General features: G+C 36.8%; 1 protein-coding gene across 2 annotated transcripts in view; it reads left to right on the top strand.

Annotated features, from left to right (window-relative positions):
* sobp (sine oculis binding protein homolog) overlaps window positions 1–21,583 on the top strand; it is a 199,101-nt gene that overhangs the window by 3,486 nt on the left and 174,032 nt on the right. For both annotated transcript variants that reach the window (XM_062980188.1, XM_003215610.4), the window contains exon 2: window positions 17,782–17,920. In XM_062980188.1, coding sequence (XP_062836258.1) covers window positions 17,782–17,920 — 139 coding nt within the window. The remainder of the gene's footprint in view (window positions 1–17,781; window positions 17,921–21,583) is intronic.

Here is a 21,583-nt window from a genome sequence, read left to right as displayed (position 1 = left end):
CTATTTTAAGTACAGCAAATACAAGGCACTATGAATGAGTAATAAAATTACCTCATCACACAGATTTTCTTGAAGAGTGGTTATTTGATAGAACTACATATTTTTCTCAACAATGATGAAGAGTAACCCAGTTGCTCGTTTTTCCTCTGTCACATCAGTTGTGTCACTTGCTGCTCAGTTTTAATAGGACTGCAAATTGATGTTGTTTGTTGCTTCATCATGGCAGATATTAGGTTACATTTTTGTTATCTCTACCTTAATGTACATGCTAGTTGTTACAAATGTCAGGTTGCTACAACACTGTATCCAAAAAGTACATGACTACAATGAGATTTTCTGTCATAATTTTCAGTTGTGACCTTCATTCTATTTCTATTCTCCTTGTTTTTCCCCAGTTTTTATGTCTGTCTGCCAATCTGTCTTTCCTTCCTTCCTGGTGAGGATTCACTGGATTGAATTAGGTTATAGATTGCTTAGGATATATTGACAATATCAAATAATAACTATGTTTGAGGTGGAAAGATCACGGCGTGCTAGCAGAATAATCTGGCATTATCTGAAAACAAAACCATCTTTTTATAAAACATACAAAGAGTCTTGAGATACCTTAAAAAGCTAACAAATTTCATTGGGCACAAACTTTTGTAGACTGCAGTCCATTTCAGTCTACAGAAGCTTTGCACAGTGAAACTTGTTAGTCTTCATAAAGCCACATGATTCCCTTGTGTTTTGCTGCACCGGACTACGGGTCTCCACTCTAGAAATTCCACTTTTTATAGTTTAACCAATGTGCCCAGCTAGAGAAATTTAACACTTTTACATATATTTAATCTACCTGTACAAATCTTGAAATGTACACTCTATTTAATTACTCTAGAGAAATCTCTATTCAGGATAAATTTGTTGTGGTCATTCACAAGTTTATCACACAATGATACAACAATCAAGAATACAAATATTTTAAATCAGAGTTAAGATACATTTGCGAGAATAAATGTGATTACTCTTAAAGATTATACTGGAGCATTAACACTTTTATGTACTTGATGAAAGTAATTCATAATTTCATGATTATTTTATAATGTAACATAGTTGTCACCATGTGCCTGCAGTGTTTTTCTATGTTCTCTATAATTTATTTGTAAGCAAAATAACACAACAATATCCCTTTCAAATATTCATCACATAATTGTCACAGTGTGAACTGTGGAAACAATGGATTGAATCTCAATACTGTATAATCAATATACGGTAAGCGCATTCATATAAATTGGATTTGAGCTAGTCCTGAATGTGAGTTAGGACTTTATCAGCCTATAGGTTTGTTGTACAATTGTACTGGGTTAGTTCTATGTTTGACTGTTCCATCATCGTTGCATTGCATTTCCATTGTTATCAGATCTCATGTTTTCATTGATGGGAGAAATCTGTCAGTGGCGCCAAGACCACTGTTTCAGGTGTGATTGTTCCATTCCACTGTAGTTCCAATATTCTGACTGTCATGTGGTGCAAATGGGCGTAGTTCTCTTCTCCCCTCCCTATCTCCAAGCAGGAAGAAGTCATGTTGTTTTTCTCTGCTCCCTGGGTTTTCTTTAATTGGATTTTTTTGGTCATAATTGCATTATTATAATGCTGGGGAGGGGGCTCACCAGCATGCTGAAATTATGCAATTATGACAGCACCCTACATTTCCGAGAGGCATTGAAAATGTGTAATTGTAAGATTGCTGCATAAAATTCAACAATGTGGATATGCTATGTAGGGCAAACACAGATAGGAAGGCAGGGTCAAGTGAGGCAAAGTGGAAGATTGACTGAGAGAATATGCATCACCAATATGGCATCATAGAGCTACCGGAGAGGCGTAAATGTTACTGTTTCCATACTGGCATGTGTCTGCTTGCTTAAACAACACAGTTGCTGTGAGACAACAGGCTGGTGCGATAAAACCTTTAGTTATACCAAGTATGACGAAGGGTGTACCCACACTCTAAAATTAATACAGTTTAATACCAGTTTAACTGCTGTCAGTCAGTGCTATGGAATCATGGGAGTTGAAGTTCTTAAATGCCTTTAGCCTTCTCTGCCAAAGAGTACTGGTACCTCACCAAACTATAATTCTCATGATTCCATAGCATACAGCCATGGCAGTTAAAGTGGTGTCAAACTGCATTAATTTTACAGTGTAGAAGCCCTTAGTCCTGATCAAACCACATGGATTTCAGGGTTGTTGTATGTCTTTTGGGCTTTGTGGCCATGTTCCAGAAGTATATGGATTTCATTACACAAGAGAGCTTGGGGTATTTAATATTATCTTGGTGTGGTGGCAGGAAATTCTTGTGAATAGCAAAAAAGAGAGAGTTTGATAGAAAATTTTAAAAAGATTTAAAAGAAAAAAACGTACTATTCCAGTCTCAAAGATTTTGTAAAAAAAATACCATTATAAAACTGTTTCTGTAGCTGAGAAATGCTTTCTTCTTCAGGATATATGTTTTTTCTCCTTTTTAAATTTTTACAGTATATACAGTATGTGAGTTACCTATCTGCAATAGATAAATTTCAATTAGACAATCATATAGCATTTTCTTTATTCGCTGAGAAATGCGGTGTGCTTTGTGTAGGCTAGTATGAATTCATAGCCCCCAGACTTTAACCCTAAAACAGGAGTAAAGGAGGCATAAATGATGAGATCATATTATAGATGCAGCCTTTTAATTTATTTTATTAGCTTAAAACAAACTTGTATATTTTGTTCTTTTTGTATCTAAGGTCAATAATGAAATCAAGTTAAAAAGAGAGGGAATCCACTCTACTTTCCAAATTTGAAATAAGCATTCAGTAACATACAACTAGCAGTAAATAAGTCTGGCAGACATATCCTCTTTTGTGTTTCCGGGCTGAATTTACCTGGTCTCATTTCTTGCTTTATAGCTGACAAAAGGCTATATAATACAGAATTTTCTGCATTAAAAATACATAGAAAACAAATTGGATGTGTATATATGTTTAAGAAATGGGAATATTCTATTATGCAACCTGAAATTCTGTGCCTTTTAAATGATGAACTTAAAAGTAAAGTGTATTCCATACACAGTATATGTCTACATGAAAACAGAATGTGCAGCTTTTAAAACTTTTGGAATCAGAAAAAAGCTTTTACAGGAAAAAAAATCTGTAAATCTTCTTCTGTTTGTCATTGAAAATGAAAATGTGCTTTGACATATAGAACAGTGTCATAATGATCATTCTACTGGCCAGATACGTAGACTGTCTCTTTGAGTATTATGCAACCCAATAAAATATATTATTAAGTGATGCATTTAAAATCTAGTACTCTTATTTGGTTTCTTTAGAGCAGTGGTTCCCAACCTGTGGTCCATGGACCACCAGTGGTCTACAAGAACTAAAATATGGTCCGCGGCCTCACTGTTACTACTATGGATAATAAACACAACACAACCAAAAAAAAAAAATTTTCTTGGTGTCTTCGCTTTTAGGCTTGTTCCTGAGGTTATTTGGGGTGCTGACTCAGAAAATTTCATTGGATAGACCATATCAGCTCTAGATTATTAAAAATCATTTAATAACTGTGGGCGAGCAGATGGTAACTACTGGATGGCATATGTTCTGTATCAGAAACTAGAGCTGATGTAATCTATCCAATGCAATTTTCTGAATCAGCACCCCAAATAACCAAACAGAATCTAAAGTTAACCAAAAACAGATTCGTAATTCTTCTGGTACTAATGCTGGAGAGTGGTCCCTGGTCAAAAAAAAGGTTGGGAATCCCTGCTTTAGAGTGAAAATCATCAAAGAGTATGAAAAAATATCAAATAAATTATTTAAATATTATGAAAAACTGAACAGAAGATTCTGTAGAAGCATTTTAAAATTAGTTCATTAGTAATTAATAGCGCCTAATCAACCAATTTGTCAGTTCAGATAGTCTGAGTAACTTGATTTTCATTGTTTTTTTAACTTTAAGTTCATGATTATATCAATATGAGTCTTTATGATCATTTTTCTGAAAACGTGAAGTCTGAAAAAAGAAGCAGCAAAGCATCTATAGTTCAATGTGTTGTCGAAGGCTTTCATGGCCGGGATCACAGGGTTGTTGTATGTCTTTCAGGCTGTGTGGCCATGTTCCAGAAGCATTCTCTCCTGACGTTTCGCCCACATCTATGGCAGGCATCCTCACAACCTCTGAGGATGCCTGCCATAGATGTGGGCGAAACGTCAGGAGAGAATGCTTCTGGAACATGGCCACACAGCCCGAAAGACATACAACAACCCCATCTATAGTTCCCTAAACATTCAGACAAATATGAAAACAAGTATAGCTTAGCTAGTCCTCCCACACCCCCTGCTTCATATTATAATCCAGCTCCCCCCCCATCATTTGGACTTTTTGCATTGTTGTTATTACTGCTGTCTGTGTGCAATAACCCCCATCTGCCAAGTCTTCATTGAACAGTTTTGTGAAACAATGCAGTGTTTATGTCTGTCTTCTTTTATTTCTTGCCCTACTTTCCTCTCAGCCTTTCTATATACAGTATCTCCTCACATCTGTCCATCCTTAAAAGTCAATTAAATCCTCATTGATGCTTCAGCTTCATCCACGTACCATGCATTTGCTTCCTTTTCTTCTTCTGTTTTGCTTTTTGGTGGGGGAAGTGAGTGGCCTATATAAGTTGCTTCTAGTTTTTTCTGCCAGTCATTTTCTCGGCTCTCTTAAATTGGCTTTCTAAGCATTCTGTTCAATTGGAATGGCTATATCTACAGTTTCCACAGTTGCTCTCTTTGTTCTCTCGGTGCTCATACTAGTCAATACGCCTGCATTCTTTGACACTCGGTCTTTACTACTGTTCTTCTTGATATTCAGCCTGGTCTTTTTCATATTTATTTATTTATTTACTTACTTACAGTATTTACATTCTGCTCTTCTCACCCCGAAGGGGACTCAGGGCGGATCATAATGTGTACATATAATGGCAAACACTCAATGCCATATAAACATAGAGACAGAGATGCAGAGGCGATTTAACATTCTCCAGCTTCCAGCTTCCTAAGGAGATGCTTGATTCTGGTCACAGGGGGAGCTGCTGCTTCATCATCCACTGTGGCATCTTGATGGATACTTCCTCATTCCAAACGGGAGCTAGACAATTTTTATGGTGTCATAAATTAGTTAAATTTACCTCTCCATAAAGCGGTACCTAAATTCCTACTTGATAGATGCAACTATCTTCCGGTTGCTTAGGTCAACAACGAGCAGGGGCTATTTTTTATTTTAATTGTCGGGTGCTCACCCCCACACGGGCTGACCTCAAACTCACGACTTCTTGGTCAGAGTAATTTATTGCAGCTGGCTACTTAACCAGCTGCGCCACAGCCCGGCCCCTTTTACTTAGAGCTATATCATACTGAGTAACAATCACTGTTAAGTAAATATTTTTTGTTCTCCTCTTTTGTCCTTCCTATATGCTGAAGACATCTCTTGATAGTTCTTCTCCAACCAATTACTTTCTGAACTCTTTCTACTCATATTTATTGGCTCTTATACATGTACCATACACATAGATATACTTTTTTGGGCCACAGGGAAGAAGTCCAGATTGCATTTCCTTTGCATGTCAGCATCTCCTTTTCAACAAACAGGCATAATAGTGGCCTAGAGGCAAGACATAGGAAAAATATACCAGAAATATGGTAATGGTGCAAAGCATTAACATACACTGAAGGTATGGGAAGCTGGTTTTTTTGTCACTTTGTGCTGCTTTTTGTTTTTCCAGTGTTCATTAACCAATGTGCTGTCAGCCTGTTTGCCACCTCCTCTTCCCTCACACTACCTGCCTTCCATGTTACTTCCCATAAGTGAGAAGTTTGCTTTTTTTCTAATTATCAGAGCTCTATCTTGAAACTCTACTTATTCCATAAAGAACTTCTTCCATCATCCCATCCTTAATTGCATTTTTCTTTGCTAAGTGCTGACACACTTATTGCATCAATGATTTGGCACTTCTGTTCTGTCTTTCCAGCTGTTTATCCTGCAAAAATGATCACCTCTTTTTCCTTCACTATACAGAGCATATAGCTGGTGAAAAATAAATGCTAGTAGTTTTACTAATAGCAGCAGAATAACCATGGTTGTCTGATTCTTAAAATTGGAACGGCCAGTGTGATTGCTTTCAGGATGCAGAGTATGTTCATAAGAAATCATAGAACATATTGTTGATCAAATGACATTTAATACACTCTATGCACAAGGCAATTTGAAGTTGTTATTATGCTTAGTAGAAACTAATTTTGCAGGAAATTTTCTTAAGGTCTAGTGGTTCTCATTAGACACTTGTTAAATGTCATTGTGAGAAGAAATGGCGAAAGAACAAATTCATATCCTAATGTTGTTCAAGTCAAAGCCCAGCTGAGTTTGCTTTGAAGTGTTGAGTGCTGAGTACATAGAACATTTGTGACTTTGATAAATGGTGGTTAAGGTAAAGTATTTTGAGAACAATAGTGCTAGAAATAATGTATAAAACATACAGCAGTGGGCAGATGATATAGCAACCTTACTAAAGCTAAGCAGATCTTAATCTTGTCAGTGTCTGTCTGGGATTCCTTGTATATAGCTCGTAGAAGCAGAAATCAACATGAGGTGCTAAACCTTAGAAGCACCTTCTAAAGTGGATTAGTGTTATTATTCCCATATTACAGGTATGGGTAAAGCAATGCAAATTGTGGCTTTCTTAATGCTAGGTTCATGCTAGGCCACTTTGAATAAATGAATTTAAGGACATATCTTTAGCTACTATGTGTTATCTACCAATGTTATCTGGTAGAAGTCATTCCCAGTTAGTGTTACTAATACTGGACTAATGGTCTGACATAGTGAAAAGCAGCTTCCTGTGTTCCTGTGGTGTATTTGTTTTGCCAAAGCCTAGAAAAGTTAAGGTTTCTGATTGTGACTCCCAGAATCCCACAGCCAATATGGTACAGCTGGATTATTACTGAAGACTCATTTGAATGTTGCAAGAACACTACAAACCATTTCTGGCTGATTCACTGCATGGTATTGTGCCATTAAAGGCAATTATCTGAACCAATGTTAAATATAGTTTAACTATTTTCTAAATTGTTTAAAGACAATAGATCAGGGGTCCCTAAACTAAGACCCGGGGGCCGGATGCGGCCCATCAAAGCCACAGCACAAGGGCAGAAGGGGGTTGGGCTAAATTACCCAAGGGGTCTCTTCTTCTCTTACAACCACCATTATTATTATTATTATTATTATTATTATTATTATTATTATTATTATTATTATTATTATTAACATTGAGGCTGGGTGGCAATCTGTCAGGGGTGTTTTGCTTGTGCTTTTGGTGCACAAAGGCAGGAGGGGATTTGACTAAATGGCTCAAGGGGTCTCTTCCAACCCTCTTTATTATTATTATTATTATTATTAACATTGAGTCTGGGTGGCCATCTGTCAGGGATACTTTGCTAGTGCTTTTGGTGCACAAAGGCAGAAGGGGATTGGACTAAATGGCACAAGGGGTCTCTTCTAACCCTCTTTATTATTATTATTATTATTATTATTATTATTATTAACATTGATTCTGGGTGGCCATCTGTCAGGGGTGCTTTGTTTGTGCTTTCAGTGCACAAAGGCAGAGGGGGATTGGACTCAATGGCCCAAAGGGTCTCTTCCAACCCTCTTTTTTATTATTATTGTTGTTGTTGTTATTATTATTATTATTTATTATTGCTCGGTGGCCAACTATAGTTCGGCCCTCCAACGGTCCGAAGGATCGTGAACTGGCCCCCTGTTTAAAAAGTTTGGGGACCCCTGCAATAGATCATTGATTCCCCTTTCATTTCTTCAGAAAAGGCCCAAGAAATGTTCGCCTTCAGGCAAATAACAAAACAGAATTTTATATTAATTTAAAATATACTTCTTGAAGTGACCACCTCAAACTACTGCTGCCCAATTGTACATCCAATCTACTTCTTGCTTCTTCTTGGGTTCACATCTCAGGTTTTGTTTTTTCAGGTGTCAGAATAACACATTTTCCTTATACCTGTAACCCCTTATATCATTTTTTATTTCCTGCTTGTGATCTTGACTCACTTGCCAGTGAATCTCCGAACACTTAACATGAATGCTCAACATTTTTGAGTTTTACATAGTGGCTTTTGGGGACTCAATTACTATTTTACGCTTCAGCGTTTACTGCTGTTTTCAGATACATTTGGATGCTATCATCCAGTCATAGTTTTATAAACATATTAACCCCCCCCCCACACATTTCCCCTCAAAATCTAATTGATAAACATAATTGATGATACAATTATGTATACTCTAAAGACTAATACATTTTATAAAAGTTCATGGACTCTAGCTTTTATGTTCTTCCGTTAAAATTTCTACAGTTGAACCCCTTGGTGGGTTTTGATAAGCTTCTGAACTGCCTTGCAGGGATGGGGCTTTGTGGCTCTATTTTATAGTTGTTCCATTCCTTTCTGGAGGGATGAGCCCAGAAGGGAGAGCTGGGAGATTCCTATTCTCTTCTATAGGGCTCTATTCTGTTCCACCTGCTATTAAACATCTACAGAAAACCATTATGAAATACTGTCTGGAGGGTTGGGATTCAATGCCACCCATATACTGAAGACAACCCATTATATATCTTCCCTCCACCAAACTAAGGAAGCTGTTTCAGTTCTAATCCAATGTCTGGTATCAGCAGTGGACTGGACTCGGGGTGTACAAATCAAAGGTTAATCCAGACAAGAAACAGCTGTTCAGTCAGAAGGCAGATCAGGGAATAATAATTAAAATAGTTCCTCTGAAAAGAATCTTCAACTTGGTTGATGTCTTAGGCCTTCAAAGACATCTTGGGATTTTACATGGAACAAACTAAAAAAGAAAAGCTCATCTACTAGCAACTTTGGGAGGATCTGTAGAGCATGAGTGAAATAGCTATACAGTATTTCCATACCTGTTTTAGTAAAGGATTAAAAAAATATTCATGAGAAAAAAAGGGGGGGGGAAGAATTAAAATTGTGTCTGATGGGATTGTTGTTATGTGCTCTAAAATTGTTTCCAACTCATGGTTGATCCTAGGGCAATCATATCATGGAGTTTTCTTGCCAAGATTTGTCCAGAGGGAGTTTGCCCTTACCTTCTTAGACTGAGAGAGTGCTGTGTTTCTGTGGCTGAGCAGGGATTCAAACTCTGGTCTCCAGAGTCCTATACACTGGGGCCTATAGACATACAAACCATCTAAAGATGCAGGTTGACACTTTGAGTGTACTCCTGGACTCAGTCTTGAGCTTTAAGCTGATGTGCCAATTATACCTGCTTTTGAAGGTGCCTAATCTGACCGTGGTGGTACATACCTTAGGCATACCCTGTTTAGATTACTTAACACAGACACACACGGTTGCTTTTGATGAGCGTTTCACTACTTCAGATGGTTCAAGGAACTGCAGTTAGAATGTTAATAGCGGTTCTACTCGTTGCCAAACTGTTTCTGGTCAATATTCAAAATGCTGGGTAGGTCTATAAACCTCTGTATGACTTTTTTCGTGTCAGGAGTAACTTCACAAAGTGCAAGTCACTTCTGGAGTGAGAGAATTGACCGTCTGCAAGGATGTTGCCCAGGGGACGTCCGGATGTTTTGATGTTTTACCATCCTTGTGGGAGGCTTCTCTCATGTCCCCACATGGAGCTGGAGCTGATACCCGCGCTCTTCCCGGTATGACTGAAGTCAACGTTATTTAACATACCCTCTCTCCTTCATATGAGACTCTTGACCCCCGAGATTCTCAGGAGAGGCCCTGAGACATGCTTTGAGGGGATGCAACCTATGGTCTCCTTACTGGCAGTCCCCAAGTTCTGATACTTGCTTGCCAGGGTGGCCATTATATTACCATTATATTCTGACCAGCTTTCAGAACTGATGTTTTTTTAGAGGCTACTGTATTGTTTTTAGTGAACTATTTTTTATCAGTTTTTTTAATCCTTTTGAAGTGTACGATTGAAATTGTTCTAGTATTTCTGTTTTAATGTTGACCTTTATATGGGTTTAATTATATTGCTGTCGTGTGCCTTCAGGTCATTTTTGACCTATGGCAACTCTCACAGGACATTTTCTTTGCAAGATTTCTACACAGAGAGTTTACCTTAGCCTTCCTCTGAGGCTAAAAGAATGTAACTTGCCTGAGGTCAACCAATGTGTTTCCATGGCCAAGAAAGGATCAGAGCTCTGGTCTCCAGAGTCATAGTCCAGTACTCAAAACATTACTCGACACTGGTTCATTTACTATATTTTACTTATTTTAAATTATACACTGCCTTGAGTCCCCATTTTGGCTAAAGTATGGGGTATGAGTAAAGCTGCATAGGCATAACGTCCTAAACAGCCTATAATATATACAAGAGTATTCACTGATAATGGTAGGCATATAAAGATTTGAATCCTTATATTCTAAATTCAAGTCATGATGAAACAGGCAGACAGAAATAAGGGAATAGTCTTTGTCCCTAGCTGGCTTTTGGGCTCTTATGTAGATTTTTGGAGTTAGTTTGTGTTACTGAATTATCACATCTTATCAGATGTAAAAACCCATCGATTTGATTGAGAACTGTATGAAATATGACTATTGCTTTGGTGATAAGTAACACAATCTTCTTTTATACCTAACCATAATGTTTTCTACTTGTGAATGGAGATTTGGTCATGAGAAATACCTGAAGATACCAAATTCCATTTGATCTTGGACATGAAGTTGGGCCAGCGCCTGTTAGCACTGGCATGGGAAACTGTCACAGAATACCAGGTGTTGTGTAGGCTGTATTTCAGAGGAAGGAACTGGCAAAACTGCTTCTGTAGATTCCTTGCCCAAGAAAGCCCTATGACATCCATTGAGGCACTATAAGTTGTCAGGCAATATGAAGGCACATACAGACAGACACACAATAACCATGGAGACTTACACATTATAACCTATTCAGTGATTTCCAGACTGTTTTGTTGTTTGCTAATGATGACGTTTGCAATTATTTTATTGGTTTTATTAATGCTTATTACTAGTGTTCTTTATTAGTGTCTTGACTGCTTGGTAACTGCGTGGAAAGGTGGTAGTAAAATTAGGTGAATACAGGCAACCGCTTTACCACATGGAGAAACATTTGCCCACTTTAAAAACACGCTGCCAAAATAAAGAAATGCAAATGTCCATGATTGGTCTTGAACTATTCTGTGATTTTGCTGCCGCTCAGTCCTGGTTACTGACTAGTTCTGTTGCTATGGAGGGAAGACGTTCACTCTACCTTGCCATCCTTCTGTGCATTGCTGCAGTTATCACAGATTCCTAGTTCTTTGTTTAGGGGAGTAGATGGTGAATCTCTTCTCCTTTCTGGCTTTTAAACAAGAACATGTTGCTTTGAATCTGCACACTCTTTATTGACTTTAAACTGTAAAACTGACATTGTAGTAGACATTTTTCTGTCTTATTTTTGCCCCCATGGCAGTATGTGTATGTCTAACAAGATGATCTAAGGTTAGGAAAGATAAATATAATCTATAGCCATACCCCACCCAGGTTTCTCACTCTCATCACTCATATAAATAACAGTAACCCCAGTGATGTGATTTCATTTTTTTTTGTGAAACAGCTCATCCTTCACAATATAAGACTAGAAGTGAATACAATAACAATATTTAATTAAAAAAAATTAAACCAAGCTTTAGAAAAGAAATCATATTTTAAGATCTAACAGGATGAAGAAAACCTAAGAAAAATAACATAAGCAATTCAGTTGATTCCTTAAATCAGTATTTGTCATGAAGCTCTGTAGCTATGGCATTTAATGTTTCTTATGCAATATTATCAAATTTTCCCATAGAACAGATTATACAGATGATCAAGTTCCAAATAGTAAATGTGGGAAAGCCTTGCCCTTGAATATCTTGTGGATGCTATCATACACAGAATATATGGATGAAGGGAAAAGGTCTATTTTGTTATAAATACTTAAACAACTACATGACAAAATATCTTAGGGTGCGGCAAATACCACCTGCATTCACCAACAATTTCAAAATATATCAAAAATGTCTGGTGAGATTTTTTGCAAGTTCATACAATTACATTTTTTGGCTTTTGGAGATGTACTAAGATACAAATGTTGCATTGATATGACCGTTAAATTCTTCAGGATGTATTTAGCTTACTGGTAAAGGTGATGCTGGTGGAGTATTATGCCTAACTTATATTTATTTTACTTGTCTACTTTCTATAGCTCTCTGTAAATCTAATCCTTCAACAACTGTATCTGTGGTCATGCAACATTGCTAAACATATGTTTAACATTAAGACAGAATACTGGCAATAAGCAGTATGAAGCTACTCATAAGCGAAGGTTTGGCATGTATGTAAGAGGGCACTAAGAGAACTAATGTGTACAGAAGAGAAGTAAATTCTGCACAGAATTTGTGTGTAATAGCCTTAACTATTAAGTTAAATAATACCTGCTTTAAAACATTTTATTATCCAGCCCTCTCTTCAGGGTTCAGAGGATATTACATTTTTAAAATTAAGATTCATTTCTGCCATATCCTATTGATGGGTCATGAATTGTAATTTACAGTGTATCTTAAATCATTTTGGCATCATAGAAACCGAGGGATAGTATTCTTATTGTCTTATTATGGGAAAAGGTCAGTTAAGGGCAAACACTTTATTAACTATAGATCATTTGGAGAAAAGATAAGTGCTTACGCTCTTTAGAGATAGATGGGCCTTCTTCTATGATTATTCTATGATTCCCCATAAGCTACTTTTTCTGTCTCTGCCATTATTTTTCTGTTTCAGACTATCTGGTCCAGACTGGTTTCAAAACAGTGCTATACGAAATGAATAATTATAGCAAAATATTAATTCTTACTTATGTGGGACAAATAATTCTATATAGCTGATTTTAACTCAGTAGTTTATGCTGAAAGTTACCACATCTCTGTTAAATATCTGTGCAGCCTCAACAATTCTCCATCACTCAGTGTAACTGTGAGTTCAGCTACTGGCACAATTATAGCCAATACAAGTCACTGAGGAGTAACAAAAAGGTGTTTAGCATGCTTCCCTTTTTTCTGCTGTTACATTTTCCATCTGCGATATATTTGCAAGAATTTAGAGCAGGTGCTTCTGGTTTGCCCAAACAGCCTTCCTCTGTGACGAAGGAATACATTTTTGTGATTTTTCACCAATCACTGATGTTTTCACAGGTCTTTTCTCCCCCATGAAAATATTTTTCTCTGTTTTGTATTTGACATTTTTTCTTCTCACTATCATTGCCTTTTTTAATGTTTATATTTCTGGTTATTGTTTGTTTCTATCCATGTTGCAAATTTGCTTGGCAGATGCGTTTCTACATTTACAGTAGAGTCATTCTATAATCAAGCATTGTCAAGCAGGTATCTTCTGTAATATATTTTTACTGTTTGTAGGTCTGTTGGTTGACAGATATCTAAGAGTACAGGACTTCCTTATTTTTCAATGGTGGCACATTATTTGTTACTTTGTACACTTCTGAAACACTATGATGAGTGTTGTATAGTTCACACACACACACACACACACACACACACATATATATAAATACATAAAACTAGGAAAAATAAAAACTATAGAACAACAGAGTTGCAAGAAACCACAATAGCCAAAATAAAACAGCTGATCTAGGGCACGTCCAGACAGGGTTCAGAGTGGGTTTAAGTCCCCATGCCCTTCCCAAAGAACCGAGCTTTCCTGGGGAGCTTCCCCATTCCAGCACGGTAACTACGGCACTGGGACCACCTCAAAAAACACTCACAAAATCCTTAAAATTTAAAAAAATCCTTACCAGGTCTCCATGAGGCTGCTCCGGCAGCCCTCCTGGTGCATAAACATGATGTGGCAGAAGGCGTCCGGGGGGGGGGGGGATGGGATGGACAGGAGCTATTTGCCCCCCCCCCCCCACGGCTACTGGTGCATCATTTTTATGATTCAGGTGGTCTGCCAGAGCAGCCTCATGGCAACCCGGTAAGGATTTTTAAATTTTAAAGCTGTCCCCACAGGGCCCATACCCTGTGTCTTCCTGCTTTGTCCCAAATTAATCCTCTTTTACCTGAGGTATCACGTAAAAGGCCAACAGGGCGTTTTTTCAGCCCTGTCTGGAAGGACCCCTAGGAAGCTCTTTCAGACAGTCCAAAAAGATTTGTCATTTTTTTGGGAAGTGTACTTATGGGAAATTGGGGTAAGGGTTTCTCTGACATCCATATAATATTTTTCCTGTCTCAATTTGTGTGTGTGTGTGTATCTGTGTGCAAATTTTCAATATTTTTAAACCCATTAGAGCAGTGGTTCTCAACCTGTGGGTCCCCAGATGTTTTTGTCTTTCCACTCCCAGAAATCCTAACAGCTGGTAAACTGGCTGGGACTTCTGGGAGTTGTAGGCCAAAACACCTGGGGACCTACAGGTTGAAAGCTATTGCATTAGAGCAGGGGTCCTCAAACTTTTTAAGCCGAGGCCCGGTCCACAATCCTTCAGACTGTTGCGGGGCCGGATTATCATTTGAAAAAAAAATACAAACAAATTCCGATGCACACTGCACATGTCTTATTTGTAGTGCAAAAACAACAACAAGAACAACAAAAGAACAATGCAATATTTAAAAATAAAAACAATTTTAACCAACATACATTTATCAGGATTTCAATGGGAAGTGGGGTCCTGCTTCTGGCCAATGAGATAGTCAAGTTAATTAGGATTGTTGTTGTTGTTGTTGTTGTTGTTGTTGTTGTTGTTGTTGTTGTGTGCCTTCAAGTCATTTGAGACTTTGGGCGAGCCTAAGTCTAAAATGTATTTATTTATTATTTATTTATTTATTGCATTAATTTACTACATTTGTATCACACCCTTCTCACCCCGAAGGGGACTCAGAGTGGCTTACAAATTATATGTACATACAATATATTATATTATTAGCATAGCACAATATTAGCTTTATATATTACTATATTGAACTATACCACTATACTGTAATATTATTAGTAATATTATATGTAATATAGAATATATAATTAATATTATAGTGTTATATTGTATTACATTATAATATTATTATCAATATTATATGTATATACAATATATTATATTATAAAACTGAGGGCGGGGGCCAGGTAAATGACCTTGGAGGGCCGCATCCGGCCCCCGGGCCTTAGTTTGGGGACCCCTGCATTAGAGGGTCTGAGGCGTTCTTTCTACGCCAGGAGTTTCTCATAGAGGATGGGCTTAAATGTCACATATTGGTATCTATTTTCTCGGTTCCTCCCACTGTACTTGCAGGTGGCCCTAGTGATGATTTTTGGAATGGATGTGTGTGACCTTTTCCCTTGAAAAATTCCCTTGAAGTCATTAATTTTTTTGTTACCAGACTGAACATTTCTCCTCCCTCCCTCCTTCGTTTTAGAGTTGTATTGGTAAAACATTGACTATAACATCTAAAAAATGTGCAAAACAGGGAACATTGACACAGGGATGAGCATGAGGGTAAGAGTTGAGATTATGGAGCAGTTAGGGAAATGGAAGGAAGCCACTCCCCAATCCAGAGCTTTTGAAATCTAAAATCTCCATCTTAAAATGGTAGAGAAGTGTGGTATGTAGGTTAGGGGTAGTGTTAAAACTGTTATTGTTGTTATTACTGTTATTATTATTGTTATTACCCCACTTTTTTCAAAAAAGAGACTCAAAATGACTTACAGTAAAACCTATATAATACAATTAAAAAACTGTGGGAGCAGAAACAACTATAAACCATGATATTCTGAAACAGAAGGCTTCGACATTTACCAGAATTATTAGTTCTACATAAAAAGTCAATGTTATAATTAGTAGTCCTTGAATTCCTTTATTTGTATTTCACTTTAGTGTTCATTGTGACTTGCTTATATGATATTTAGGTAGAACAGGATCATCTTCTGCCTAAATATGTTATACATATTTAGAATTGGTATTTTGTTTTGTTTAGTCTAATTCTTACAGTTTCTAGTGCTTTCATGCTGCTCCTTTCTGTTTATTCTCCAATGATGATGCCATGAATGTATGAATGATGCCATGTATTATAGTTGTTTGTTATATTATTATTACTATGCATACTGGAGCATAAGCTGCCCCGAACATAAGCCAAGGCACCTAATTTTACCACACAAAAACTGGGAAAACTTATTGACTCAAGTATAAGACGAGGGTGGAAATCCAGCAACTACTGGTAAATTTCAAAAATAAAAATAGATACAAATAAAATTACATTAATTGAGGAATCAGTAGGTTAAATGTTTTTGAATATTTACATAAAACTGTAATTTAAGATAAGACTGCCCATCTCTGATTACCTATATATTCAAGTACAATCTCACCCAAACATAAGCTGACCAGGACCCTCACTGAGTATAAGCCGAGGGGGGCTTTCTCAGCCTGAAAAAGGGATGAAAAACTTGGCTTATACTTGAGTATATACAGTATCTGTGCACTTTCCAGTTCAACAACTCCCACAGTTTTAAAATGCAATTTATCAGTTTTCTTGAGTTTTTCCCAGACCAGAGCTGCATTTCCCCCAAGTCTAAATTCAAGCAAAATGTTTACTAGCTGCCATTTTAATTGTATTCCCTTCTCTGAATCTTTCAGAAATTTATGACTTCCATTCTTGGTGCCAAATGTTGTCTTTAAATAAAGAGGCCTGGGCAATAAACATTTTATTAACTTTGGGAAAACTGCTGTTACCATAGCAGGTTAAAGCAATTGGATCCAAATAACCCGTGCCTTGATCTTCCTTTGTGGTCTGTTAGTAATCCTATGCAGATGTTCAGCCAGTTACTAGAAGGGTAGTGACAAGGTGGAGGTCCATTATGGAAACCCTTCTCCTGGCATCTATCTCTTCTTTCCCTAACTTTATCAGGATTAGTAGGGAAAGTCTAAATGAAACTTCTGCTCATGTTTTCTTGAACCTTTTAAAATAAACTTGAATGTTTTATAAAAAGCCAATGGTTTTAACAAAATATGTTAGTGTCTCTCATTTTCTAATTATATCAGGCAAGCCAGTTAAGCATTTCTGATACAAACATCACCATGAAACCTATGCTGTTGACTAGATAGTATTGAGATTGCTATAAACAAGATGGATTAATGTTGGAGACGTAAAAGCAATTGGGTTTTGTTAGCATCATTTTCTAAATGTGTCTGTACTGTAATTTTATTCTACATGGTTTATAACAACCTTGGATTGAGGCAGTAGCCTGCACTAATTTTAATGGTAATAATGCAGTGAGATTGATTAACTAGTGCCCGGGAAAGCATCTTTGTCCTTCTATTGCTTTCCTGATGTGCTTTAAAACACTTTATGGTATCACAGGATATAAAGTTTTGTGAAAAAAAATGTGTACTAAATATATTACCCACTATCAATTTGTATGTAAAAAATGATAAATAGCCCTCTTCCCTCTCATATTTTTCTTTAAATTGGAAATTCATGAAGGTCTGTCATAATTACACATGTCATTCAAAGATTTAAATGCATTACATTCTGTGTACGTGACTTGATAAATGAACATTAGTCTGGAGGAGGTGGGACAAACCTGCTATTTCATGGTACAGTGAAAATAGATTTCGATTTATGCATTCATCTCTTAGTTCAAAATGATTATTGATTGCATAAATAAGTAGGCAATTCTTCTCTTTCAGAACTTTGCAGAAAACACCATGAATGAGCTCCTTGGCTGGTATGGTTATGATAAGGTTGAATTAAAAGATGGAGAAGATATTGAATTCAGGAACTACCCCACAGATGGGGAGAGCCGACAGCACATTTCTGTTCTCAAAGGTAATGACATTTATTGTCCCTTTGTTCATGCAAAGCAGGATTAGCTGTGATAATTTGCTGGTATTTGCTTATGCTGCCGTTCTTGTTTATTGTGGCACTGTTTTAAAGGTGTGACTTCTAGCAAGCAAAATCTAGACTCGCTCAAAGCAGTATTGGACAAAATATTAGCTACTGTGCGCATTTTGTAATAGCAATAGTTTTTGTCTTCAGATAATCAATTCTCATTAAGCTGTCACTTAGGCAACTACCAATAGATATTTATACATCAGGAGAAAAAGCAAATACAGTATTTCCCATCTTCCTAATAGCTGTTCAGTACTGTAGTGCAACTATCTAGCAGCAGAAAATCGTAATAAGTTTTTATTTGAATATAAGAATTAACGGGTTATTTTTTGTTAGAAACATGCAACCACAAAAACTGGTTACTAGATTCAAATCAGTGGGTGAAAAGTGCTCCTTTCCCACAGCCTTTCACCTCCCATTGTCCACAAAGCTGCAATGATGAAAAAAATCACTACTGGCAGAATTACTCTGGTAAAACCTAGATTAGCGAGGTGATAATGTTCATCTTTCCTTCAGAGATGTATCTTGGGTAAAACTAGGGTGAGTGACAAGCACAGAATGAGAAAGGAAACCTATCTGCTAATCCTCATGAACACACAAATAGATATAAAGCAGCACAGTTACAGTATTATTTTGTTGTTCTGATGTTTTGCTGAGGATAGATCTAGAATTGTTTATCATGTGCTTGGAATGGACAGATATATGGTGAGAATAAACATATAGCAATTCTACACTAGGACCAGCTCGAGGGATATGAATCACTGCTGCTGGCGGTTTTGCTGTAGGTCTTGCCTGATAATGTTGTATTGAAAATGGGGAGATATTTGTTCTTTACTTCTTCAAGTTTTGTTGTCCTTCTGGCGGCAGGCTAAAACCTTTTTATTTAGGCAGGCATTTAAAGATGAAGGTGTTTAAGATCTAGTCAGGGGATACAATGGTTTTAAACTCTGAATATGTTTTTATGGTTTTTAACGGAAATTTTTAATGCTATTTGTGTTTAATTCTATTTTAATGTTTTTATATGTGTGTATTTTAAGTTGGATACCAATGTTTTATTTCGAGAACTTTGAATCCCCTTTGGGGAGATAAAGCGGGGTATAAATAAATATAATAACAATAAATATAATAACAGTAACAATAATACAGTAATAATATATATTTGGAGCTCTTATTGTTATTTTCCTGCCTCTTTCTCAAAGCCACAAGTGTATATGAGAGATTCAGTAAAAGCAAGAAATAGTTGTGATGAATTTGCTAGATATCAACCAGCAGCAGTACTTGCACTTTCCATTTCCTTTACTGGGTCATGTTGGCAACTTCCATACCTATGTGGGCTTTCTTCTTTTTTAACATCATATACTTGTTCTGGTCCCTTGAGTAAGAAGTCCCCACCAATGGAGAAAAGGTTGTTTAGCCAATACGCCTTTTTGCATTTGTAAAGAGAGTTATGGAAAATATTTTCAGTAGACATACTTAAAGCATGAGCAGTTCATTTCCTTGTTTCTTATACTGTGCTTGTATCAGCAGCAAGAATTGTTGCCAGGTCTTTTCATCTGGAGTTCTGAGCCAGAGTATCTGGAAAAAATGGAAAATGTTGACAATGTTCTGTTCTCATTTCTGACGTTCTTCCTCTGTGCAAAAACCTGGTTTGTTCGATGTTGCTGTCATTACCACAGTTGAGCTATTTTTATGAGGATGGGTGGGGAATGTTTATAACAAATCTGACATTTGTGACCATTCACCTTTTTCTGGCATTTATTTCCCCTGCAAGCACTAAATTTACTTGACGCGAGCTAGAAGAATTCAGTTCCCCTGATTAATTATGTCAGTGTCTATTTTTGGTTCTTATGTTGATGGTGGTGCATATGATAGTGTAAAGACCTCGACACACTAATGTATCTAACAACATCAGGGGACTTGTTTGGATGCTAAAGATTTGAACCCAGCAAAACTGAACTTCAGGCATGCTCTGTAACTAGGGTTGTCTTTGCCTGCTGTGATGTGACCCTTTAGCTATAGTTCCCAACATTATTCGTGAGCTGCAAAACAACCAGTCTCTCTTTCAGTGTTTTGGAAAGAGGCTTAAGAGGAGGGCAAGGTGGTATTCAGAGGAGACTCCATACCTTTTTCCATATTCCAACAGTGTTCTGACACAACATAGGTAAGATCAGGGATGAGGATATGGTCTATATGTAATGTATACAGGGTGAAAAAATGCCAAAAACCATCAATCACCACAAATAGTTGATTTGTGAAAAACTCACCAAAAAAACTCACCACCCTCAAACTCACAAAAAAATAATCAACTAACCCAGAAATTCCAGCTTTGATTTAATGCCAAAAATGTGTGGCCTACATACAAGTATCATCAGGAAAACAAAAATTGCCCTATATTTGCCCTGTCTGTTGCGGGATGATAGAGAAAAAAGTGTCTTACCTGGATGAAGGTAAGATTAGGAGAAACTATAATAGACCAAAAGTAAGGGGAGTTCTGTTCTCAGTTTCTTCCAGCTAGTGCTGTGTTATAATTCACATCATGGTGATCTCTGCTGATCCAGCTATCACTGTGTCGGCAACATAATGTCGGAAAGTTTTCCTGAACTGTATATTTGAGTTACCAGAATACAGTGTGATATGAGGGAAGAGATGCTAAGTTACCTGGACAGTCTGGTGATTTCCCCTCCTGTCAGTCTTTTCTACTACTCACTTCTTCTCTGGTTGCAATGTTTACAGACTCAGAAAGAGAAGATGAAAGACAAAAGGTTTTTCAGGGGGTATTTTGCAAATGATGTGCACCCTGGCCCATTTTACTGTGAAAAATCACCAGAGCAATACTTTTACTTATTAGTGACACAGTCCATACTTCGCTTCCTGTAAATGTATGTGAGTGTCTGTGCGTACAACTAAAAGAAGAAAGTAACTACAAGTAATTTTCAAGTTGTTTTGTTTTAACAAGTTCACTGTCTAAATATAACCAATAAAGTCCAAATTATTACCAACAGAAAACATTTTGTACATAATCTAAACTGGGTTAACATTGTGTACCACTAAAAATATATGGTCCATATTAATTGGGTTTTTTTATTACTAATTGAACACCTAGACTAAATAGAAGCATTCATTTGATGGAATAGAATACAGTGAAAGGAAGAAAATGTGTGTTATGACTCAAAATTAGACCTTATTTTAAGACTACAGGCATAAAGAGAGGCACAGATACAATTTTAATGAACTCCCACAGGCTGAATCTAAGTTTAAGAGAAACAAAGGAATATACACATTAATACATAAGTGAACAATGTCTACAATTTAATATTTTATTGCTAATTTTAGTTATTAATGATGGTGACTAATGTGCATATACTGTAATGATACTGTGGATAGATTAAATATACATATCTATTTTTGTGTAAATTCTCATCTAAATATGTTGTAGCTGAAAACAAATGATTGAAGACATTAAGAAAATGGGATAAAATGCTTCATAACAAGGATTTAAATCATTTCTACAAGTTGACTTTGCTTTATTTTATTATTTATTTATTTACTTCACTTGTATATCGCTTTTCTCACCCCAGATGGGGGACTCAAAGCGGTTTC

The sequence above is a fragment of the Anolis carolinensis genome, chromosome 1 (genome assembly GCF_035594765.1).
Source record: "Anolis carolinensis isolate JA03-04 chromosome 1, rAnoCar3.1.pri, whole genome shotgun sequence".
Taxonomy (NCBI): Eukaryota; Metazoa; Chordata; class Lepidosauria; order Squamata; family Dactyloidae; genus Anolis; species Anolis carolinensis.
The sequence above is the reverse complement of the archived record's forward strand: the minus strand, read 5'-3'. Positions and strand labels throughout refer to the sequence as shown.